We start from the raw sequence: 26,326 nt of genomic DNA, 5'->3' as shown, positions 1-26,326 counted from the left end.
TGAAAGAGGAGAGTGAAAAAGTTGGCTTAAAGTTCAACATTCAGAAAACAAATATCATGGTATCTGGTCCCATCACTTCATGGGAAATAGATGTGGAAACAGTGGAAACAGTGCTGACTTTATTTTTCTGGGCTCCATAATCACTGCAGTTGGTGATTGCAGCCATGAAATTAAAAGACGCTTACTCCTTGCAAGGAAAGCTGTGACCAACCTAGATAGCATATTCAAAAGCAGAGATATTACTTTGCCAACAAAGGTCTATCTAGTCAAGACTGTGGTTTTTCCAGTAGTCATATATGGATGTAAGAGTTGGACTGTGAAGAAAGCTGAGTGCTTAAGAATTGATGCTTTTGAACTGTGGTGTTGGAGAAGACTCTTGAGAGTCCCTTGGACTGCAAGGAGATCCAACCAGTCCATTCTAAAGGAGATCAGTCCTGGGTGTTCTTTGGAAGGAATGATGCTAAAGCTGAAACTTCAGTACTTTGGCCACCTCATGCGAAGAGTTGACTCATTGGAAAAGACTGTGATGCTGGGAGGAATTGGGGGCAGGAGGAGAAGGGGACGACTGAGGATGAGATGGCTGGATGGCATCACTGACTCGATGGACGTGAGTATGAGTGAATTCCAGGAATTGGTGATGGACAGGGAGGCCTGGCATGCTGTGATTCATGGGGTTGCAAAGAGTCGGACACGACTGAGGAACTGAACTGAACTGATCTTGTTTTAATTAAGCAAATTTATGTAATATCTATTCTATTCTGGGTAATGGTCATCACCATTTTTTTCCAGAAAGAAGGTAGCTTTTATAAAAAAAAACTGTTTGAAGGAGATGGGACACCCACCCAGCCTACCAGAACCAATGCCATGAGTTAAAGGGTAAAACATGTCCTGACTAGAGCATTCTCACAACTAGTTTCTACCAGGAAATTGAGTAGCATTATACAGAGCGTGGAGAAGGGAATGGCAAGCCACTTCAGTATTCTTGCCTTGAGAACCCCATGAACAATATGAAAAGGCAAAATGATAGGATACCAAAAGAGGAACTTCCCAGGTCATTAGGTGCCCAATATGCTACTGGAGATCAGTGGAGAAATAACTCCAGAAAGAATGAAGGGATGGAGCCAAAGCAAAAACAATACCCAGCTGTGGATGTGACTGGTGATAGAAGCAAGGTCCAGTGCTGTAAAGAGCAATATTGCATGGGAACCTGGAATGTCAGGTCCATGAATCAAGGCAAATTAGAAGTGGTCAAGCAAGAGATGGCAAGGGTGAACGTCGACATTCTAGGAATCAGCAAACTAAAATGGACTGGAATGGGTGAATTTAACTCAGATGACCATTGTATCTGCTACTGCGGGCAGAAATCCCTCAGAAGAAGTGGAGTAGCCATCATGGTCAACAAAAGAGTCCAAAATGCAGTACTTGGATGCAATCTCAAAAACGACAGAATGATCTCTGTTCGTCTCCAAGGCAAACCATTCAGTATCACAGTTATCCAAGTCTATGCCCCAACCAGTAACCCTAAAGAAGCTGAAGTTGAACGGTTTTATGAAGACCTACAAGACCTTTTAGAACTAACACCAAAAAAAGATGTCCTTTTCATTATAGGGGACTGGAATGCAAAAGTAGGAAGTCAAGAAACACCTGGAGTAACAGGCAAATTTGGCCTTGGAATGAGGAATGAAGCAGGGCAAAGACTAATAGAGTTTTGCCAAGAAAATGCACTGGTCATAGCAAACACCCTCCTCCAACCACATAAGAGAAGACCCTACACATGGACATCACCAGATGGTCAACACCAAAATCAAGTTGATTATATTATCTGCAGCCAAAGATGAAGAAGCTCTATACAGTCAACAAAAACAAGACCAGGAGCTGACTGTGGCTCAGATCATGAACTCCTTATTACCAAATTCAGACTTAAATTGAAGAAAGTAGGGAAAACCGCTAGACCATTCAGGTATGACCTAAATCAAATTCCTTATGATTATACAGTGGAAGTGAGAAATAGATTTAAGGGCCTAGATCTGATAGATAGAGTGCCTGATGAACTATGGATAGAGCTTTGTGACATTGTACAAGAGACAGGGATCAAGACCATCCCCATAGAAAAGAAATGCAAAAAAGCAAAATGGCTGTCTGGGGAGGCCTTACAAATAGCTGTGAAAAGAGGAGAGGCGAAAAGCAAAGGAGAAAAGGAAAGATATAAGCATCTGAATGCAGAGTTCCCAAGAATAGCAAGGAGAGATAAGAAAGCCTTCAGCGATCAATGCAAAGAAATAGAGGAAAACAACAGAATGGGAAATACTAGAGATCTCTTCAAGAAAATTAGAGATACCAAGGGAACATTTCATGCAAAGATGGGCTCGATAAAGGACAGAAATGGTCTGGACCTAACAGAAGCAGAAGATATTAAGAAGAGATGGCAAGAATACATGGAAGAACTGTACAGAAAAAGATCTTCACGACCCAGATAATCATGATGATGTGATCACTAATCTAGAATCAGACATCTTGGAATGTGAAGTCAAGTGGGCCTTAGAAATCATCACTACGAACAAAACTAGTGGAGGTGTTGGAATTCCAGTTGAGCTGTTTCAAATCCTGAAAGATGATGCTGTGAAAGTGCTGCACTCAATATGCCAGCAAATTTGGAAAACTCAGCAGTGGCCACAGGCCTGGAAAAGGTCAGTTTTCATTCCAATTCCAAAGAAAGGAAATGCAAAGAATGCTCAAACTACTGCACAGTTGCACTCATCTCACATGCTAGTAAGGTAATGCTCAAAATTCTCCAAGGCAGGCTTCAGCAATACGTGAGCCGTGAACTCCCTGATGTTCAAGCTGGTTTTAGAAAAGGCAGAGGAACCAGAGATCAAATTGCCAACATCTGCTGGATCATGGAAAAAGCAAGAGAGTTCCAGAAAAATATCTATTTCTGCTTTCTTGACTATGCCAAAGCCTTTGACTGTGTGGATCACAATAAACTGTGGAAAATTCTGAAAGAGATGAGAATACCAGATCACCTAACCTGCCTCTTGAGAAATCTGTATGCAGGTCAGGAAGCAACAGTTAGAACTGGACATGGAACAACAGACTGGTTCCAAATAGGAAAAGGAGTACATCAAGGCTGTATATTGTCACCCTGCTTATTTAACTTCTATGCAGAGTACATCATCATGAGAAACGCTGGACTGGAAGAAGCACAAGCTGGAATCAAGATTGCCGGGAGAAATATCAATAACCTCACATATGCAGATGACACCACCCTTATGGCAGGAAGTGAAGAGGAACTAAAAAGCCTCTTGATGAAAGTGAAAGAGGAGAATGAAAAAGTTGGCTTAAAGGTCAGCATTCAGAAAACAAATGGCATCTGGTCCCATCACTTCATTAGAAATAGATGGGGAAAAAGTGGAAACAGTGTCAAGACTTTATTTTTGGGGGCTCCAAAATCACTGCAGATAGTGAATGCAGCCATGAAATTAAAAGATGCTTACTCCTTGGAAGGAAAGTTTTGACCAACCTAGATAGTATATTCAAAAGCAGAGACATTACTTTGCCGACTAAGGTCCGTCTAGTCAAGGATATGGTTTTTCCAGTGGTCATGTATGGATGTAAGAGTTGGACTGTGAAGAAGGCTGAGCACCGAAGAATTGATGCTTTTGAACTGTGGTGTTGGAGAAGACTCTTGAGAGTCCCTTGGACTGCAAGGAGATCCAACCAGTCCATTCGAAAGGAGATCAGCCCTGGGATTTCTTTGGAAGGAATGATGCTAAAGCTGAAACTCCAGTACTTTGGCCCCCTCATGCAAAGAGTTGACTCATTGGAAAAGACTGTGATGCTGGGAGGGATTGGGGGCAGGAGGAGAAGGGGACGACCGAGGATGAGATGGCTGGATGGCATCACTGACTGGATGGACGTGAGTCTGAGTGAACTCCAGGAGATGGTGATGGGCTGTGCTTCGATTCATGGGGTCACAAAGAGTTGGACATGACTGAGCTACTGAACTGAACTGAACTGATTTTCTACATATTTGAACTACTTAAAATTAGTGTAAATTCCAAATTAATAGAGATACTAATTAATTAGTCACCTAGTAAAAAAAAGATTGTTTTCTCCACCTATCTTGTTAATAAACCAGTAGAAATATTCTCTAGATTATTCATTCTCAAAGTATTCCTGGACCATCATGTTGGCATCACCTGGGAACTTGATATGAAATTATTGCACCCTGAATTAACAACTGGAGATGGTAGGGAATCTGGAATCTGTATTTTAACAAACCCTGCAAGTGATCCTGATGCTTGCTCAAATTCAAAACCACTGCTCTGAATATGATATATATCAAGCTCCAGTGAAATAATGGCAGGTTTTCAGCATCACTAATTCTCATTTTCAAACAGCTGCTGCGTAGGTTTTAGCTAATGATCTCCAAGCCCAGCTGGAGTTGATGCCTAGTTACTCCATATTCTTTTTACTTACTAGTCAATGGAGCACCAGGTGCAGCTGTTGAAGTGTGAAAATAATTCAGCTTTGTTGACACTATTGGCAGTTCTTTCTTGATTTTGAAAATGCTTTCATCTTTTTGGTATGGTGTTTATTTCAACAATCAAAGCACATCTATTTTAATAGCAGTTTAAACTTCTGCTAGAAGTTGAGGAAGTCTCTGAATCTTCCTGCCAGTTTAATATCAAAATTAATATCTTAGTTGAATTACAAAGCTTATAAAGTAAATTTGTTGCTTGAGGGAAAACAAGTGATAATACTTGTTGCCCAGTAGAAAATTTGAGAAAACTTGTATTTGTCACTATGAGCTTCCCAATACTGAGTATTTTGATGAGATTGAGGGGGGAGTTGTATAATTAGACATATTGGCTTTGGTGGATCTGTGTAACTCCATAAACCAGTATTTTTTAATTGATCGTACAAGGTAGATCAATATACAGTGTATAGAAAGTTTACTAACATGGGTCATCACTTTACAACTAGCCTTTAGAAGTAACACTTGTTGAGTTTTAGTGTAGTGTTAGACAGTTACTAGAAAATATTAAAATAATCCTTTTCCAGCTGTTGTGAATTGTGCTCAGTCATGTGCAACTCTTTGCAGCCCCATGGACTGTACCCCTGGGGCTCCTTGTCCATGGGATTTTCCAGACAAAAAGACTGGAGCTGGTTTCCTTCTCCAGTTTCCAGCTGTGGATCTGTACAAAATCTGTGTGTACTATGTGGTAATATTTTGAATGGAAAAGCAGTTATGAGAATCCAGTTATCTTCCATTGTTAGACATATAAAAATAAATGCAAAAATGTTAAAAAGTCACTCTTTTTACTAAATTTTGTTTTTTGGAAAATAGTATTTTCACAGAACTGTCATTTTTGCTAACATGCTTTATTATATTACTATTTTTAAATTAATAAATATTTTCAAGTTTCATAGTTTTCATTTCTCATATGATATTGGTAGATCTAACCTACGCTAATGAAAACTCTTTGGAGTTCCTAATTTTTAAGCGTATAAAGAAGGTTCTGAGCTTAGTGAGTTTGAGAATTGTTGACTTTCACGTTACAGTTCATATCCCAGTATGGTGATTAAGACGCTGCGTTTTGGCCTCTGCCAACTTGTCTGCCTCATGTTTTACTCTGTCCCTACCCATTCTTTCGTATTGTAAACTCATCAAGAACCACTTTTAGGATCTGAATGCATCATGCAGTGTTATACCTCCAAGGGTTTTGCTCAAGTTTTTCTCTCTGCCTACAATGCCTTTCTTTTTCTACTCAGGAGATACTTCCTTTCTCAGTCTTCTTTGTGAATCCTTTCTTAAGCATCCCATTTATGGGATCCCCATTGCATCTTATAAAATTTTATTATAATGCCATGCCACCAAACTCTCCAGGATTAGGCTTATCTCCAGGACCAGATGGATTATAAATTAATAGGTTCTTTGTAAATATTAATGGAATTAGTTAATGAGTCTAGTGTGAAGAACTAGGTTGTAAATTATCACAATATTCTCATTACTTAAAGCATAAAGTACAGTATCAATCTTCTCATTATCTGAATTTTTGCCATAATCATAAGAGGTACATACTTAGTCTTTCTCAAGGTAGGCATGAGTTTGGGCAAACTCTGGGAGATGGTGTAGGACAGGGAAGCCTGGCATGCTGCAGTCCATAGAGTTGCAAAGAGTTGGACACTATTGAACAACACTGAATAAGACAGAATTATGGAAAGAGTGTGTCAGCATTCCACTCTTTCTTCTTAGTTAATTGTCACCAGCCTGCTTCTATCTTTATTTTTGCTCTATCCTACCTTGTTAGAGGCTCAGTGGAGAGAGTCCTTCAGAAGAATCTGTATGCTACCAGGCAGGCTTCCCCAGTGGGCTCAGCAGGTAAAGAATTTGCCTGTAATGTGGGAGGCACCAGAGACGTGGATTGGATTCCTGGGTCAGGAGTATCCAACAGAGAAAGAAATGGCAACCCGCTCCAGTACTCTTGCCTGAAAAACCCCATAGACAGAGGAGCCAGTGGGCTACAGTCCGGGGGATTGGAAAGAGTCAGACACGACTGAGCAACTAAGCACAGGTATTTCCTTAGTGGTAACCGATGCCTGATGTCCTATGGTTTCAGCTCTCATCAGTGCAGAAATCCTATCTACGTCTTTTGGTGGGTCCTCATGAAGCGCCTCTGGGGCTTTTCCTCTAGGCTCAGTAAAGAATCTGCCTGCAATGTTGGAGACCTGGGTTCGATTCTTGGGTGGGGAAGATCCCCTGGAGAAGGGTTTGGCTACCTACTCCAGTATTCTTGCCTGGTAATCCCTTGAGCAGAGGAGCCTGGTATATTACAGTCCATGGGGTCACAAAGGGTTGGACCCGAGTGAGCAACTAAGACACATGAAGCCTCTGGATGAGTACCTCTGGAGATTGATAGCTTCAGTTCAGTTCAGTTCAGTCGCTCAGTCATGTCCGACTCTTTGCAACCCCATGAATCGCAGCACACCAGGCCTCCCTATCCATCACCAACTCCCGGAGTTCACTCATACTCACATCCATCGAGTCGGTGATGCTATCCAGCCATCTCATCCTCTGTCATCCCCTTCTCCTCCTGCCCCCAATCCCTCCCAGCATCAGTCTTTTCCAATGAGTCAACTCTTCTCATGAGGTGGCCAGAGTACTGGAGTTTGAGCTTTAGCATCATTCCTTCTGAAGAAATCCCAGGGCTGATCTCCTTCAGATTGATAGCTTACCTCCCCCTAAACTGCACATATCTTTTCTTTGCACTGCTAGTTATTTAAAAAGCTCATTCCGTCTTGAGACATAGTCTATCTTGTCTTCTAGAGTGATTCTGTAGAAAGGATGCCTCCTTTTCATAATAACTTTTCAAATATTGCAAGATAACTTCAGTACATTTATGGAATTTCTCCTCTCTACTTAAGTGTTTTGGGTGTTTTAAAAGCAGTTTTTTTGTGTGGCATGTGTTATCTAGCTCTTTTCCATCCTGAATGTACTCTATTCTTTGTGTATGCCTGAAATGATACATAATAATTCATGTGTGACATAAATTTCCTAGGAACAGTGCCTTCCTGTGATTTAAGACAGTAATGACTACATTTTGGTTAGGCTTTGGTATCATTGAAGTTTTGGGTTCTGACTCTGTTCCTCAAAACTCTTAACTAATCTGACACTACGTTTCCATATTTTTACCTTATAAGTAATAGATATAGGGTTACTTTAAGAATTAAATGAAGTAATACATGTTTAAACACATAGCAGCATTGCTTCTGGCCCATAATAAAGGCTCAATAAGTGGAACATATGTTACTTTGATAATTGTATGCTTATCAATATAGCCTAAAATTGTCATAGTTTTTTTTTAGCTGTTTTACACTACTGTTGTTAAATAATTGTTAATTTATTTTTAATTGGAGTGTAATTGCTTTACAGTGCTGTGTTGATTTCTGCTATATAACAGTTATTTTGCCGACAAAGGTCCGTCTAGTAAAACTATGGTTTTTCCCGTAGTCATGTATGGATGTGAGAGTTGGATTATAAAGAAAGCTGGGCACTGAAGAATTGATGCTTTTGAACTGTGGTGTTAGAGAAGACTTAGGAGTCCCTTTGACTGCAGGAAGATCAAATCAGTCAGTCCTAAAGGAAAGCTATCCTGAATATTCATTGGAAGGACTGATGCTGAAGCTGAAGCCCCAATACTTTGGCCACCTGATGTGAAGAGCTGACTCATTGGAAAAGACCTTGATGCTGGGAAAGATTGAGGGCAGGAGGAGAAGGGAATTACAGAGGATGAGATAATTGGATGGTGTCACCGACTCCATGGACATGAATTTGAGCAAGCTCTGGGAGTTGGCGATAGACAGGGAAGCCTGCTGTGCTACATACAGTTCATGAGTCACAAAGAGTTAGACACGACTGAGCTGAGTCCAGTTAGACTGGACTGAACTGAATACAGCAGTATGAATCAGCCAGTATACATATGTCCCCTTTCTCTTGAACCTCCCTCCCACCACATCCCACCCCTTTAGGTTGTCACAGAACACTGTTGGTTAAATAATTTTATAAACAAATTTTCCTAGTGTGTTACTTGTCAACTTAGTCACTCCGCAGACCTTTATGGCTTCCCAAAGGATCCATCTCTGTATTTTGAAACCCAGTATCTTTTCAAGTCTCAACTTATCCAGTGTGTCTTTCTCCATAAGTTTTTTACCCCAATTCTTGGTTTCAGAATTAGTTTGTTCTCTGTTATGGCATTTGTTTGATTTTGTATAAGATGTAAATTTAAAATATGAATAGATTACTTGAGAAGTGTATAAAAAGGTATGAGGGATGTTTGAGATGTCTTGGTAAAACTTGAGAAAAGGGAAAAGAATATTGGTTGGAATCCCCATTTCCTGTCAGAATATTCATTTCAAGTGACTGAAATATGTACAGAATGAAGTCATCTCACCCATGATTTTTAACTATAATATTCTATATTTTAAAAATGGATACTTGCAAGAAAAGTGGTGCTTTTATATAGTATCCTGCTGTATTTAGTTACGCAACCCTACTCCTTCCTCTTACCAAAGGAGATTAAATCTCAGATGACAGGTATAATGTGGAGCACAGGCTCTAGAGTCGGATTGACCTGAGACCATATCCTGACATTAGTATTCAGCTTATGATCAGTTAACTTCTTTGAGAATCAGTTTCCTCATCTAGATGAGAATAATAATATTGCCTCTCAGGGTTGTTTTAAGAATCAGAACTTGAGATAATGCATATAAAATACTTGACACAGAGTATGCATATAAAGAATGATACATTTAAGACACATAGTGAGAATTCAGTGTTAGCTATTAGCAATGTTATATTTCATAGAGGCATTAATGCATTTTTCAGATTGGTAATATAAAGGAAGGTTGTTATAAGAATTTAACATTTTAAATTTTGTGTAATACCTGTAAAAAACCAGCCAGTATAAATGAGCCATATTCTTTTAACTTAGTAACCTTAGCAATAAAAAGAAAATAATTATATTGGTAGTTATCAGATTGTTGGGATATTTATCAGCTACTTTATTCTTATTCTTATTACCTTATTCTACCTTATTCTTACCTAATAGATCCTCTTAAGAACATTAACCAATAAATTTTTAGTCATAATTCATTAGTGAGATGAAATTTGGGAAGAAAATTTAATTTTTATTTTGTAATATATTTTCATTAATCTTGAGTCAATATATAATTAATGCACAATAAATATGTAAGCCATGTCTTTACAAGGGTCTAGAAGAGTCCTTGTATATAGGGACACAGGTCTTTTTACCCCTTATATATGTTTATTTGTAAGTATTTTATTCTTTTCAGTGTAATTGTAAATAGGATTGTTTCTTTGAATTTTCTTTCTGATGGTTCATTGATAGTTCGTTGGTAGGCTATAGAAGTGCAAGTGATTTCTATATACTAATTTTGTATTCTGCAACTTTACCAGATTCATTGTTGAACTCAAGTAGTTTTCTTTAGGGTTTTCTATGCATAGTATTATATGTCATCTGCAGTCAGGGACAGTTTTACTTTCCGATTTAGATTCCTCTTATTTTTCTTGTCTGATTGCTATGGCAGTGGCTAGAACTTCTAATACTGTGTTGAATAAAAGTGGGGAGAGTGGGCATCCTTGTATTATTCCTAATGTTAGAGGAAATGCTTTCAACTTTTCACTGTTGAGTGCGATGTTAGCTGTGGGCTTATGTATGGCCTTTATTATGTTGAGATATATTCTCTATGCCCACTTTCTGGAGAGTTGTTTTTTTGTTTTTGTTTTTCTAAAATCATAAACGGGTGTTGAATTTTGTCAAAACCTTTTTCTGCACCTATTGAGATGATTATATAGTTTTTATTCTTCAGTTTGTTAGTGTCCACATTAGTTTATTTATGGCTGTTGAACCATTCTTGCATACCTGATATGAAGTCCATTTGATCATGAAGTATGATCATTTTAATGTATTTTGTATTTGTTCTGCCAGTATTTGTTGAGGATTTTTGCATCTAAGTACATCAGTGATTCTGGCCTATAATTTTCATTTCTTGTGATACCTTTATCTGGTTTTGGTATCAGGGTGTTGCTGGCCTCATAGAATGAGTTTGGAAACATTCCTTCCTCTGCAGTTTCTTGAAATAGTTTAGGAAGGATAGATGAAGCTGGTCCTAATGCTAAAGCAGGCTTGCTGGTGTGAGTCTTGGAGTATTCTGGGGATTTTGCCTGCCTACTGGTGGTCAAAGCTGGGTCTCTGTCTCTGGCAGTGAAGCTCTGGAAGGTCTGGTGCCTTCACACTGGTATGTGCAGCTGCGTTCTGGGCCCTGTGGTGGCTAGGTTCATGTTCAGGGACTGCTCTGGGCTCAGGGGTGTTAAGGTGCCCGTCTGCTGGTGGGTGGAGCCATGTCCCACTTGGTTAGTTGCTTGGCCTGCGGGGTTCCAGCACTTGTGGTTGCTGGGGGGTGGAGGGAGCTGGGTCTTGACATTAATAAGCTAGAGGGAGTATTCCAGAATGGCGCTTGTCAACACCAGTGTCCCCATGGTAGGACAGGCTCCCCAAAATGGCTGCCACCAGTGTCTTTGCCTCAACGTGAGCTCCAGTTGCCTCCTGCTTCTCTGGGACACTCTCCAAGATCAGCAGGTGCGTCTGACCCAGGCTCCTCACTGCCATCAGCCCCGGTTCCAACAACAGACAAGATTTTGTGTCTGCCCTTTCAGAATGGAGTCTCTATTTCCCACAGTCTTCTGAGTCTCCTGAAAATAAGCATCACTGATTTTCAAAGCCAGATACTCTGGGGGCTCATCTTTCTGGTACACGACTCTGGGCTACAGAGCCCACTGTGGGGCACAGACCCCTTATTCCCTGGGGGAGAACCTCTGCAGTTGTAACAGTTATACCGTTTGTGGGTCACCCAACCCAAGGGTTGAGGTTTTGACTCGTCTACAACTCCACCTCTCCTGTCCATCTCCGTTATGGTTCCTTCTTTATACCTGTAGTGCAGAAGATCTTTTCTGGTAGGTTCAGATCTTTTTCATCAATCTGTAAGTAGTTGTAATTTTGATGTGCTTATGAGGGGAAGTAAGCTCAGGGTCTTTGCTGTCTTGGGAATTCCTCTTATTTTATTTTCATTTTTATTCACTTATGTATTTAAGTTTCCTTGATATTTCTTTCAGTTTTGTTTTCTGTTTTTCTTCTTGCCTCTTTTTTCTCTTCATTCCTATAAATTACTTTTACACTTACTAAAAGTTACAGTTTGATTTATCCATAGTGTTTTTGAGTTTAAAACACTTGGAGTGTGTTTCTGAGTATACAGCATTTTTTTCATGGTTGCTTTATGTGTTACATCATATAAATATCACTTGTCACAGTTTACTGGTATCATCAGTTTACCAATTCAGGTGAAGTGTAGAAACTACCTCTATTTACATACTTTCATTATCTGCCACTTACAACACAATTGTACTAAATATTTCTTCTGCATACATTTAAAATCATATCACACAATGTTATAATTTTTGCCTTTTATGTCAAACATATTTTTGAAAACACAAGAAGGACAGTTTATTGTATTTACCCATATATTTATTCTTCCTGTTTTTTTGTTCCCTTTTTTTCCCTGTGTTTTAAGATTTCTTCTTTTATGTTTTTTTTTTTTCCTATCTAGAAAACGTCATTAATCACAGTGGCAATAAATCATTGAAGGTTTCTTTCATATGACAGTATCTTGCACCCCTGCATTCTCGAGGGTGATTTTCTCTGGGTTTAGGGTTATTTTATTTCACCACGTGAAAACCTGGGCCACCTCCTCCTGGCTCTTTGACCTCTGATGAGAAATCTGCAGTTACTCCAGTTTTTTCTATAATAGGCTTCATTTTCTCGGGCTAATTTCAAGCCCTTTTTTCTTCATTTTTAGTTTCCAGAAGCTTAATTATGATATGTCTTGTCTTGGATGTCTTTGGTGTATGCCATTTGGAGTTTGTTCAGCATCTTAAATCTTTGCCTCCTGTCAGATGTCAGGTTTTCAGCAATATTTCTTTAAGAACTCTTTCAGCCCTGCTTTCTTTCTTCTTTCCTTCCAAGACTCTGTGACCCCAATTTTAGATATTGTTGTTATATCCCACAGTTCCCCAAGGTTCTGTTGCTTTATTCTCCCTATTATATTCTCTCATTGTTATTCTGATTGGATAATTTCTTCTGTTCCATGCTCCAGTTCACTAAATTTCCTTCCTTTCCATTCTACTGTTGATCCCATTCACTGAGCTTTTTATTTGGGTTTTTTTCTCTTCTTTGAGTTCTAAAATTTCCATTTAGTTATTTATGTATTCTATTTCATTACTGAGCTTATTTTCTGAGGCCTTCTATTTTTTCATTTGGTTCAAGCTTGTTCTTGAAAGCATTTTTATCATGACTGGTTTAAATCTTTGACAATTCTAACATCGCTGTCCTTTTTATATTGTCATTTCTTATCTCTATTCATTGAGTTTGAGATCTTGTTGGTTCTTAATATGCTGAGTACAATTTGATTGAAACATGAATATTTTTATATTATGTTGTGAGACTTTGGATCTTTTTTCCTTCGGTTGAATAAAATATTCTTTAAATTCTATAGTGTTTTGCAGTTTTCGAAAGTTTCACACACATGATGTCATATAATCCACAATAGCCCTTTTCTCCCCCAACACCTGTATTGCCCCTCCCCTTTCCCTCTTATCACTGGTATCCACTAGTTTGTTCTCTGTATTTGTGGGTACTCTGAATCTTATTTAAAAATACCTTTTGTTTTAGTTGACTTTTTCCAATACTGCTCTGGCAAGGGAAGAGGTTGTTGCTTTGTTACTGCAAAGTGGAGGTAGAAGTTCCCAGATAGGCCACCATTAATACCCGGTGAGCTCATTGTTACCTTGGACAGGGATGGGAGTGGCCTCATTACTCTGAGTGATGGTGAGCGTCCTGATTCTCTACTAGGTCTCCTCTGACAGCACCAAGTGGGGAGGTGAGGTGGCCTCTCATCACTCCTGTGTGGAAGCGGACATTCTGGTTCCTTGCTTGGTCTTCACTGACACTGCACAGGTGCCTTGTTACCTGTTGCCTAGGGTAAAAGTCCTGGCTCCCTACCTTGTCTTCTCTGACACCATTCCACCAGAGATACTGGGTACCTGATTACAGCCTTGTGAGGGTAGAAGTCTAGGCTAGCTGCTTGGCCTGTGAGAATGGAAGTGGGGCCACAGTTTTTTCTGTGGTGTTTAGCTAGAGTAGAGTGATTATTGTCCAAAAGTTTTTTGTCTTTCCATGCTGTCCTTTGCTTGGTGTTCTGGCAGGGCTTTTGTTGGACGTCTTTTTATGTATGCCTGCTCCTGGGTTGCCAGCTTCTGCTACTCCAAGACTGAGATATATAAGGCTAAAGAAAACTTAAGGAACTCACCATGTTGTTCCTTGAATCTTAAGGGCTCTAACTAGTCTGTTTTCTTCTCTCCAACTGTTACTTACGTTTGTCGTATATATAATGTCCAGGGTTTTAGTTGTACTTCATGAGAGGAATAGCAAAAACATAAGTTTACATCATCTTCCTTGAAGTAGAAGGTGGTCTCAGCTCCTTTCTGTAGAATGATCCAGTTAAACATATGTGTAAGTTTTTTTTAAGTAATTAGTTTATTTAATTTTGACTGTGCTGGGTCTTTGTGGCTGCACACAGGCTTTCTCTAGCTGAAGCAAGTGGGAGCAGCTCTCTAGTTGTGGACTGCAGGCTCCTCACTGTGGTACTTCCTTGTTGTGGCGCATGGACTCTGGGGTGTGTGGGCTTCAGTGGTTGTGGCACACGAACTCAGTAGTTGCCCTGTGGTATGTGGAATCTTCCGGACCAGGGATCAAACTCATATGCCCTGCATTGGCAGGTGGAATCCTAACCGCTGGACCACCAGGGAAGTCCACTTGTAAGTTTTAAGGACAACACGTGTGTCTCTTGCTCACTGCCTGGAAACCACATAAGAAAGCATTTACTAGTGTTGAGAGTCCAGCCTTTAATCATCCATATTGGAATTTATTTTGTCAGTCCCCATGGTGATTGAATTCAGGGAAACTGACTCAGGCTAAACATATTCATAAGAAAATGATGTATACAATTGGACAACCAATTTGTTTAATTCATAGTAATTACTAAATCCTACTTCCATGAAGATCAGATAGTGTCTGACTAGACAGTTCATTCACAGTAAGTGGTGCTGGAAAAGAAATCAGTTAACCTTTTATTCTTTTGGTGCACCTTTGTTGCTTCCTACTTCTCACCGTGTGCACATTTTATGGGGAACAAATTATACTTCAGAACAGTACTTGGGGATTTACACAACTGAGGATTTATCCCTAGAAAGTACAAAGGATACACTTTAACTCAGGTGTTTGGTAGCTCCAAGCCCTTAGTTCCTGTCTGGCTCCGCAAAAGGCATAATTACCAGGGAGTTCCGACATGGCAGATGTGACAAGGCACCCTTCCTGTGGACATTTCTCTAATCGTCACTGCCAATTTCCTCTATAATTACTTTTTGCCTGCAATTCTAATTTTGTGAGTAACATCTTGTTTTCGATATATATACTAATACCTTTAGGCAGTTTACTATCAGGCCTTGATGTCTGTGAACCTTTTTTTTTTTTTGAAAATAATTAACTTGGGATCATGGAGCCACCTGCCCATGGTTGGGCTCTAGGAGGAAGCTCTGAAATGTACACATCAGCCGTTCTGGAGACCAGATCTATTGCTTTCATCATATCCTCAAAGGACCACAAAAATCATCATGAGCCACTATTGCTTGGACAGTTTTGAGCATTGCTTTCATAGCGTGTGAGATGAGTTCCATGATGCAGTAGGTAGTTTGAGCATTCTTTGGTATTGCCTTTCTTTGGGATTGGAATGAAAACTGACCTTTTCCAGTCCTGTGGTCACTGCTGAGTTTTCCAAATTTGTTGGCATATTGAGCGTAGCACTTTCACAGCATCATCTTTTAGGAGTGGAAATAGCCCAACTGGAATTCTGTCACCTCCACTAGCTTTGTTCGTGGTGATGCTCCCTAAAGCCCACTTGACTTCACGTTTCAAGATATCTGGCTTTAGGTGAATGATCACACCATCGTGGTTATCTGGGTCATGAAGATCTTTTTTGTATAATTCTTCTGTGTATTCTTGCCACCTCTTCTTAATATCTTTTGCTTCTGTTAGGTCCATACTGTTTCTGTCCTTTATTGTGCCCATCTTTGCATGAAAGGTTTCCTTGGTATCTCTGATTTTCCTGGAGATCTCTAGTCTTTTTTTTAAGGAAATGTCAAATATATAGTTCATAAACTTTAATACACATAATGAACCAAGAATAATGATTACTTCTAAAAACATGCTAGTATCATACTCTATATAGAGTTTTAGCACCTTAAAAAAATTTTTTTAATCCCTAAACTAAATAATAACTTCTTTTAAAGAAGAGAAAAATCTGTTTCTTTTCCAAATACTGAGTTCAGAAAAACTAGTGAAAGCATTCAGCATTATTGGTTGTTGTAGCCATTAAAAGTAAAGGTAATTTCATATATTATCTGGGCTGCTGTAGGAAATAACCTCTTAAACTTCTGTCAGCACTTAAATGTCAGCAGTACTGTTTTATTTCCCATAGTGGAAAAGAGAGAGTGAGGACATAACAATACTGTAATAGTTTTGGATTGTGGTGACAGTTTGGGGTTGCTTAGAAGATACAATTCATTTAAAATTCTTGACTATACTTATATTCTTAGGCTTTCCATAAATACATGCTGAATTTAGTGAGAGAACTTGCAAATCCTGTGTAGATGCTTGAGCATCATACATTACCTCGATTACAGATTCATTTGTAAACTACTATAAATTTTGAAAAATATTGTGCATTCTGAACATGCGGTATGTGGTTCTTAAAAGTCTGTCCAGGTTTCTTTTTCTGTTTCTTCTTAGCCTTTTTCTATTGATTGTCTTTTTTTCTTGTTCCTTAAATGTTGATATTTCCTAAGATTCTAAGATTAAATTCTCTTTACATGCTATATGTTCTGTAATATCTGTGTAGTCTCGTCATTCCTATGGTTTCCCGGATGTCTTTCTTCTACACGAATGTTTATTCTCAAGCACTTGAGCTGTGTGCCCAGTTATCTACATCTCCTGGGTATCCTAGGCAGTCCAACAATATGTTCCACATTAAGCTCATCTTGTTTTCTCCATATTCCCAACCAACTCTCCCCCATGAGAAAAGATACATGTATATGCATAGTATATATTAATATGTGTGCTTCTCTTCCTGTTTTGGAAAGCCCGCTGCTAGTAGGGCTTCCCTGAAGGCTCAGTGGGTGAAGAATCTACCTGCAGCTCAGGAGACATAGGGAACGTGGGGTCAATCCTTGGGTCAGGAAAATCCCCTGGAGGAGGAAATGGCAACCCACTCCAGTATTCTTGCCTGGAAACCCCATGAACAGAGGAGCCTGGTGGGCTCCAGTCCATGGGGTCGCAGAGTCAGACATAACTTAGCAACTAAACCACCACCAGTAAGCAGCAGGCTTGGAACTTCAAGTCTTCTGAAGGTGAATCCTCAGCTCAGAGCATGCTTTATAATGTAGTGGCCATATCTTCTGAATCAAAATTTAAGATGCATAGTCAAACAATATTTGAAGCCTGAACTTGTTACTATAATTATACCACATTGCTTTTTTATGTCATTTTACTAAATTGTTGCCAGTATGGTAGATACTAATACACATAAAATGTAAAATTGCAATTATGTGTACGTATGAGATGTGCATTATGAGGTATATATACATTCATCATGTGTGTATGTGTGAGGTTTGACCTAGTTAGGGAGATTGGATGATGCTTCCCTTGCAAGTGATGATTAAATTGAATGTGAGGTTTGAGGAGTTCACTAGGCAGAATTGGGGTAGAGGAAGAATGAATGAGAGTTCAAGGCAGGGTAAGGTAGCTTGCACAGAGATCTGGTGGTAGGAGGGTGCATACTGTGTGAGCAGTTGTCTTTGTGCAGAGTAATTTGCAGTCTTGTTACCCCTCTCCCCATTTCTTCCCATATTCTTGTTTCTTAATTCTAAAGAATATTTGAAGTTGAAGCTTGTATTAAATAGAGAATAGTATGGCTCAGGAAACTCAAAACAGGGGCTGTGTATCAACCTAGAGGGGTGGGATGGGGAGGGAGGTTCAAAAGGGAGGGGAAATATGTATACCTGTGACTGATTCATGTTGAGGTTTGACAGAAAACAGTTCTGTAAAGCAGTTATCTTTCCATTAAAAAATAAATAATAAAAAAATTTTTTAATGTAACTTTCTTTTCAAACTGCTTGGTGAACAGTCATTTGAATTAGAGACACCATGGAGTTTAATTAATAAACACAGCCAGGATTTATCTGTAGTTTAAAACACCAAAATGAAAAGTTTTATGATACCATCTTTCCTCTTGTTACCTAAAATCACACAAGGGTTTATAATCACTGCCATAGTACATTCTGATAAGGCAGGGAGTTATTACATCCTATATACTTCCCAGGTGGTGCAGTGGAAGGAATCCACCTGCCAATGCAAGAGACACAAGAGATGCAGGTTGGATCCCTGGATGGGGAATTCCCCACTCCATTTCCCTTGGAGTAGGAAATGGCAACCCACTCCAGTAGTCTTGCCTAGAGAATTCCATGGACAGAGGAGGCTGGCAGGCTACAGTCCAAGGGATTGCAAAGAGTCAGACACAACTGAGCTCACACACAACTATATCCTAAGTAATAAATTTCTAAATCATTGCCTAAATTATAAGTGATTTTATTTTCTAAGTGTATTTTTACTGTGAAGTTTAGTATTCCATGTAACCTGTCTTTATGTGTTTGAGAATTAATACAGGCTATAAAAATTCTGTTGGAATGAAAAGTGTATTTTGAACTACATGGAAGAACTCTAATCTGTTGTATTCTAAACTCAGTGACTGTTTTTTCTTCTGTTCTTCATATGCATGAGTATTATCTCTCCAAGATAATTCTGAAGTTTTGGTTCTTAAAACATTTCTTTAGTGGTTCTTAACCCCATTCTTGAATAGGAGAACTATGTTCCAGGAATAGGGAATTATTTTCAGTGTTTTACAACTTCCTTTATAGTGTCTTTCAAAACTAAGTTCATATTTGTCTTTGCAGAAAGGGCTATTGCACGACATGAAGTTCGAGAGATTGAGCAGCGACATACCATGGATGGCCCTCGGCAAGATGTAGCTTTAGATGAGGAAGACGACATGGTGATCATTTATAACAGAGTCCCCAAAACTGCAAGCACCTCTTTTACCAATATTGCCTATGACCTGTGTGCAAAGAATAAATACCATGTTCTTCACATCAACACTACCAAAAATAATCCAGTGATGTCACTGCAAGATCAGGTAAATACCACTTGGATTAATAATGTTTTCTGACACTAACTCAAGTTTTGTATTTCAAGAAGATAAAGCATTTTAAGGGATATGTATGCTGAGCCCAGTGGATTGTAAGTTTCTTGGAGAAATGGATCAACCAAACTTCTCTATAGTTTTACATTCTTCACAGTATTTAGTACATTTCCTTGCCTACAATATGTATTGAAATACTTGTGAAATAAATGAATTAACAGCTTGAATTTTTGAAGAGAAACTTGATACTCTTCAGTATGCTAGCCCTTTAAAACTGTGAAATATTTTTAGCAGATGCCCTGCAATAAAAATCATTATATTGTCTCAATTCATCACTGAGAAATCTTTATTTGATGAATACTTGTATTCTATATGGTTCAGTTTTGTGACTAGACTCCTGAATTTAATCTTACCTTCTTTCATGTAAGTATTAGGTATAAACTACTGGAGAACAGGGGTTATGACTTGTATTTTTAATATAATCTTGCCTTTCAAGTTATTGAGAATCTTTTTAAAAAATTTTTTATCAGAGTATAGTTGATTTACAATGTTGTGTTAATTCCTGTTGTTCAACAAAATGAATCAGTTACACATTTACATGTATACACTCTTTTTAAGATTCTGATCCCATGTAGATCATTACAGAGTATTGCGTAGAGTTCCCTGTGCTCTACGTAGGTTCTTACTAGTTACCTATTTTAGATATATAGTAGTATGTTTTGTGTCTGTCCTAATCTCCCAGTTTATCCCTTCTCTCCTTACCTCCTGGTGACCGTAAACTTGTTTTCCACATCTATAACTCTTTCTGTTGTGTAATTAAGTTAACTTGTATCCTTTTATAAAAAGTGCTGCAGTGAACATTGGGGTGCAGTATCTTTCAGGTTGTTAAGAATCTTTAGATAAACAGATGGATAGATAATTTATGAAATGGTTTTAAGAAAAGTAGAGGAAGTTATCTCAGAAACTGAAACTGACTCCCCTCTTTAGCAGTAGCTTCAGATATTTTCTTTACACCTGGAGTTCTTACTATAAGTATAGTTCTTTCCACAGATATTAAAGGGAATAGGAATTGAGCCCCATGATAAGAAAAGATAATATTTGAAAATACTATGTAGGATCAAGTACCATATTGGGGTAGCTTATTAGACAGGTATTTGTGATAGTCATGTAGTTAAAATGTATTTATCTGTTTGAAAATAGCTGACCTTATTTTATTGTCACAGAATTGCTGTTATCCCACTATTTAGCGTAGCTTTAATCCTCTCATTGAAATAAGAGAATAACATTGACACACGGTTAGGTACGCTTTCTTACTAGAGAGCTATTTGTAAAGGCTAATTATATATGGCATATCATGTCCCCATATAATTCTTGGCTCTTTGCAGTATCCTTAATTACTCTCTTCTATAGAACCAAAAATCTACACTCATCAGCCAAATCAAATAACTCTTTTGTAAATGAGAAGAAACATGAGCTTATTTAGCTAAGTGGGTCATAAAAACTATTCATTATGTAATTTTGTATATCTCAAGGGCAAGTGTCCTAAATTATCTAATTTTATACAGTGTGTGCTGCTAAGTCGCTTCAGTCGTGTCCGACTCTGTGCAACCCCATACACGGCAGCCCACCAGGCTCCCCCGTCCCTGGGATTCTCTAGGCAAGAACACTGGAGTGGGTTGCCATTTCCTTCAATGCATGAAAGTGAAAAGTGAAAGTGAAGTTGCTCAGTCGTGTCCGACTCTTAGCGACCCCATGGACTGCAGCCTACCAGGCTCCTCCGTCCATGGGATTTACTAGGCAAGAGTACTGGAGTGGGGTGCCATCGCCTTCTCCGATTCAGTGTGTAGTAGATTTTAAATCTGCATGATTACTTTTCAGAATGTTTCTTGGTTTACAAGGAGCATTTCTTAATACTCACATAATATTTTACATTTCTTCAGTAATACTGTTTAGAAAAATAGAGTTAATTTGTTCAAATTTTTCTTTGCGACCCTGTGGACTGTAGCCCATCAGGCTTCTCTGCCCATGGGATTCTCCAGGCAAGAATACTGGAGTGGGTTGCCATTTCCTTCTCCAGGGGATCTTCCCAACCTAGGGATTGAACCCGGGTCTCCCGCATTGCAGACAAACGTTTTACCGTCTGAGCCACCAGGGAAGCCCATATAACCCTACAACATGGATTTGCTTGTTTTCTCAGGATGAGGTCCAAGTTAAACATTTTGGTTATACATTTTGGTGAGAACACAACTTGATGTTTTCTTTGAATAGTTCTCATAGTTCCTGCAACTATGTTTTATGTTTCCTAGTAAATTATAAAAAAGCTCTTAAAAAACGTAGCCTTGTTTTTCATTTCTTTGGTAATTCCCCAAGGAATGTAGCATAATCTTAGTATACATCACATGCACAATAAAGGAAACTTGAAAGCAGAGCTGAGGAGTGTGTCTGCTGCTGTTGCTGCTAAGTCGCTTCAGTCGTGTCCAACTTGGAATACGCGTTAACTGTTACATAGGGAATGCTTTTATATCAAACCAGAAATACTCTGTCTTTACCTCTAAGATTTTTGAGAAGAATGATTAAGCAGATAAAAAGTTTAGCAAAGTCTCCCATGCAAAAATGAATCTAGGAAAGAGCTGGGGATATTAAAGGCAAATATTAAGCAGACTGGACTGCTGAGGTTGGAAGATGAAAGAATGGAAGGCACAATCATCTATTATATCCCTAAATATTTTTACGAGTAAATTGGGCTTTAAATAGAAGATCAGGACAACAGCAGATTTAATAAAACCCTCATTTTTTAAGTCTCACTTGAGGTAGATACTGATTAGAAACTATTTCTCAGAGAAGAAAGAAGAGCAAAATAGGTCATTTATTAATTCTTATTTAAATAATAGGGCAGTTCAGAACAGTTCACAAGGACAATAAAAATATGGTATTAAAATCAAGTATTATACAAGATGATTTTCAGGAAATATTTTTGAAATTATTTTCAAGGTATCTAATATTATAATTCAAAAGTTTACATTTAGAGGAAGCTTATACTAGGTTGAAAGTAAAATTAAAATGCTATCTAATATGTCATGCAAAGGGAAAGGAAATAGCACCTATGACTTGTTTGAAGAACTGTTTCTAGTCAGAAGAAAGCATCAGTTAAAAAAAAATTAGATACGGTGTATTAGAGAACATTTTGTATATTAAGCCACCCCTACCTAATTAACTACAGATACTGAACTACCAGCTGACATTCTGAAGTATGTCAGCTGGTGATCAAGGCTATTCTTCCACTCTGGCCCCCACAAATACATTTTAAGTGTTGTTCATTATGTAACCCCTTTGCCTTTAAGGTAGTGTCTGTGCATCTCTTTTGCTGCATAAACACACACACACACACACACACGACAAGCTATTAAAAGGAAAACAGAAGTTTTATCTCATCTAAATGCAACTGGAAAAATGTACCAGTACATGATGCCTATAAATGTCTTATGCAGTAAGCTTTGGCAGATTTATATTTCATGGGCTGGGGATGGGGGGAAGGTCTAAGTCATTATCAGATATATCATAGCTATAAGACAACTTTCTAACACTGGACACAACTATGAGAACTATTCAAAGAAAACATCAAGTTGTGTTCTCACCAAAATATATAACCAAAATGTTTAACTTGGACCTCATCCTGAGGAAACAAGCAAATCCATATTGTAGAATGTTATATAGAACATATACATCTAGGACAACTGTCCTGAACTATTAGTGTCAATGTCATAACAACCAAAAAGGGCAGGGGGGAAGGGGAGTGATGGGCTAGAGGAGACTAAGGAGACATGAAAACCAAGTGTGATTCATGACCCATGATTGGATGCTTGAACAAAAATATCTGCTACTTTGATTCAGAAAAAAATTAAGTGTGTGTGTACATAGAGAGAGGGGAGGAAAGAAAGAGATAAACAGAAGTGGCAAAATGTTACCAGTGACTCTTGGTGAAGAATGTACAAATATTGGCTACTATTCTTTCAGCTTTTCTGTAGTTTAATAAGAGTTTTTCAGAATTAAGAGGTTGGGATAAGAGGAACAGTTAGAACAAGGAGATTAGGAGGTAATCATTTGAGAATATAAGGCATGAAAGGACTTAAGTGGTAGGTATGAGGTAGATTCAGCCGTGTAGGTTATGTTTTTGAGATGGGCTTTACTCTGTTAATGGACAGGAATCAGCAGGAGACAGGTAATCGGTTCCTCTAGTTGGAAAATGAAGTTGACTCTAGTACACAAAAGTATCTTTATATTACGGAACATCTTGTCTTTAAAGTAACAAATAGGTTTGAATGGCATCATCTTTTATGATTCTTCTTTATTCTTGTCTGCTCTCATATATTTATTTGAGATAGATAAATCTCTGATCTGATCTGGTCTGATCATATTTAACCCCTTTCTGGAATTATCCAGAATTTGTATTCTCTTACAGGACAGTATAGTATTTTTTTTTAATTTACTGTTAAACCAACGTCTGGCTATTTGCATTAAAGCATATGGTTTTATATTAATAGTCGCAAATACTGATTTTTCAGAACAACACTTTAGGTGAATGCTTCTCAACTTAGAATGTGTATACTGAACACCAGTTGAAGTACAGTTTTTTATTCAGAAGGACTGAGATAAAGCCTGATACTTGAATTTCTGAGAAGCTTCCTATTAATGCCAAAACTGATACTTCTGGTCCTTGACCCACAGTTTGAATACCAAAGATCTAGAACATGATTCTCAGTGAGGTGATGAAATCATACAAGATGCGTATTATAATCTTCCCAGGATGGTGAGTTACTTATCTTTAAATTAGCATTCCTACCTCCCCAACGAAATCTAAATTCCTTACCTGGGCCAACAGGTCCTCCTTCTTGATCAGACACTTGCCCATTGGCCATTGCTTCCATCTTTTATTTGCTGGCCACACTGAACTTTTGATTCATTGAATGCACCAAGCCTTTACCGCTTCAGGGCCTCTGTACTTAACATTTCCTCTTAGAATGCACTTCTCCTGGCCTCACAGTTGGCTTTATATTATCTGTTAAGGTTTCAGCTTATTGACATCCTCATAGCAAAACCTTAGTTGGCCATCCTTTTTATTAAATACTTCTTTCAGGTTACTAGGTACCATTATTCTTTCACTATCTTTCCTATTACTGATTTATTTATTTCCTGTCATTTTCTCTATTATAATTTAAGTTTCTTAAGGGCAGGGACCTTGTCTGTCTTGTTCACTTTGTATCCCTGGGCTTAGAACCATACCTAAAACATAGTTCAGTTCAGTCACTCAGTCGTGCCCAACTCTTTGCGACCCTTTGGACTGCAGCATGCCAGGCCTCCCTGTCCATCACTAACTACCAGAGTTTACTTAAATTCATGTCCATTGAGTTGGTGATGCGATCCAACCATCTTATCCTCTGTCGTTGCCTTCTCCTGCCTTCAATCTTTCCCAGCATCAGGGTCTTTTCCAGTGAGTCAACTCTTCGCAAGAGGTGGCCAAAGTATTGGAGTTTCAGCTTCAGCCTCTGTCCTTCCAATGAATATTCAAGACTGATTTCCTCTAGGATGGACTGGTTGGATCTCCTTGCAGTCCAAGAGACTCTCAAGAGTCTTCTCCAACACCACAGTTCAAAAGCATCAATTCTTTAGCGCTCAGCTTTTTTTATACTCCAACTCACATCCATACATGGCTACTGGAAAAACAATAGCCTTGACTAGACAGACTTTTGTTGGCAAAGTAATGTCTCTGCTTTTTAATATGCTGTCTAGGTTGGTCATAACTTTTCTTCCAAGGAGTAAGAGTCTTTTAATTTCATGGCTGCAATCACCATCTGCAGTGATTTTGGAGCCCAAGAAAATAAGTCTGCCACTGTTTCCACTCTTTCCCCATCTATTTGCCATGAAGTGATGGGACCAGATGCTATGATCTTAGTTTTCTGAATGTTGCATTTTAACCCAACTTTTTCACTCTGCTCTTTCACTTTCATCAAGAGGCTCTTTAGTTCTTCTTTGCTTTCTGCCATAAGGATGGTGTCATCTGCATATTTGAGGTTATTGATATTTCTCCTAGCAGTCTTCATTCCAGCTTGTGCTTCATCCAGCCAAGTATTTCTTGTGATGTACTCTGCATATAAGTTAAATAAGCAGGGTGACAATATACAGCCTTGATGTACTCCTTTCCCTATTTGGAACCAGTCTGTTGTTCCATGTCCAGGTCTAACTGTTGCTTCTTGACCTGCATACAGATTTCTCAAGAGGCAGGTCAGGTGGTCTAATATTCCCATCTGTTTAAGAATTTTCCACAGTTTATTGTGATCCACACAGTCAAAGGCTTTGGCATAGTCAATAAAGCAGAAATAGATGTTTTTCTGGAACCCTTTTGGTTTTTGGTGATCAGCGGATGTTGGCAATTTCGTCTCTGTTACCTCTGCCTTTTCTAATACCAGCTTGAACATCTGGAAGTTCACGGTTCACATACTGTTGAAGCCTGGCTTGGAGAATTTTGAGCGTTGCTTTACTAGCATGTGAGATGAATGCAGTTGTTTGGTAGTTTGAGCATTCTTTGGCATTGCCTTTTCTGGAGAAGGAAATGGCAACCCACTCCAGTATTCTTGCCTGGAGAATCCCATGGATGGAGAAGCTTGGTGGGCTACGGTCCACAGGTCGCAAAGAGTCAGGCACGACTGAGCGACTTCACTTTCACTTTTACTTTCTTTGGGATTGGAATGAAAACTGACCTTTTCCAATCCTGTGGCCACTGCTGAGTTTTCCAAATTTACTGGCATATTGAGTGCAGCACTTTCACAGCATCATCTTTCAGGATTTGAAATACTGCAACTGGAATTCCATCACCTCCACTAGCTTTGTTCATAGTGATGCTTCCTAAGGCCCACTTGACTTCACATTCCAGGATGTCTGGCTCTAGGTGAGTAATCATACTATCGTGATTGTCTGGGTGGTGAAGATCTTTCTTGTATAGTTCTTCTGTTTATTCTTGCCACCTCTTCTTAATATCTTCTGCTTCTGTTAGGTCCATACCATTTCTCTCCTTTATTGTGCCCATCGTGGCATGAAATGTTCCCTTGGTATCTCTGATTTTCTTGAAGAGATCTCTAGTCTTTACCATTCTATTGTAGATAGTCCATATTGTATTGTATGTATTGTAGATACATAGTAGATACTCCGTAATTTTTTGTTGAATGAATAAATGAACAAATGAACCTGCCTAGGTTCTGAAGGTAATTCTTAGCTGAGCTTGATGCCTTGGTGGTAAATCCTGGCAGAAGGAGTGCCTCTGATTGATAGTAGTAGGATTGAACAACACAGTTCTGAGCTTTAGTACAGATAGTTTACTGTGTTCTTT

General features: G+C 38.7%; 1 protein-coding gene across 1 annotated transcript in view; it reads left to right on the top strand.

Annotated features, from left to right (window-relative positions):
- HS2ST1 (heparan sulfate 2-O-sulfotransferase 1) overlaps positions 1-26,326 on the top strand; it is a 180,079-nt gene that overhangs the window by 129,470 nt on the left and 24,283 nt on the right. The window contains exon 2 of the mRNA XM_068965421.1: positions 18,701-18,939. Within this exon, the coding sequence (XP_068821522.1) occupies positions 18,701-18,939 (239 nt within the window). The remainder of the gene's footprint in view (positions 1-18,700; positions 18,940-26,326) is intronic.

This window comes from Capricornis sumatraensis, chromosome 2 (assembly GCF_032405125.1).
Source record: "Capricornis sumatraensis isolate serow.1 chromosome 2, serow.2, whole genome shotgun sequence".
NCBI lineage: Eukaryota > Metazoa > Chordata > Mammalia > Artiodactyla > Bovidae > Capricornis > Capricornis sumatraensis.
This window is presented reverse-complemented; position numbering and strand designations above follow the sequence as displayed.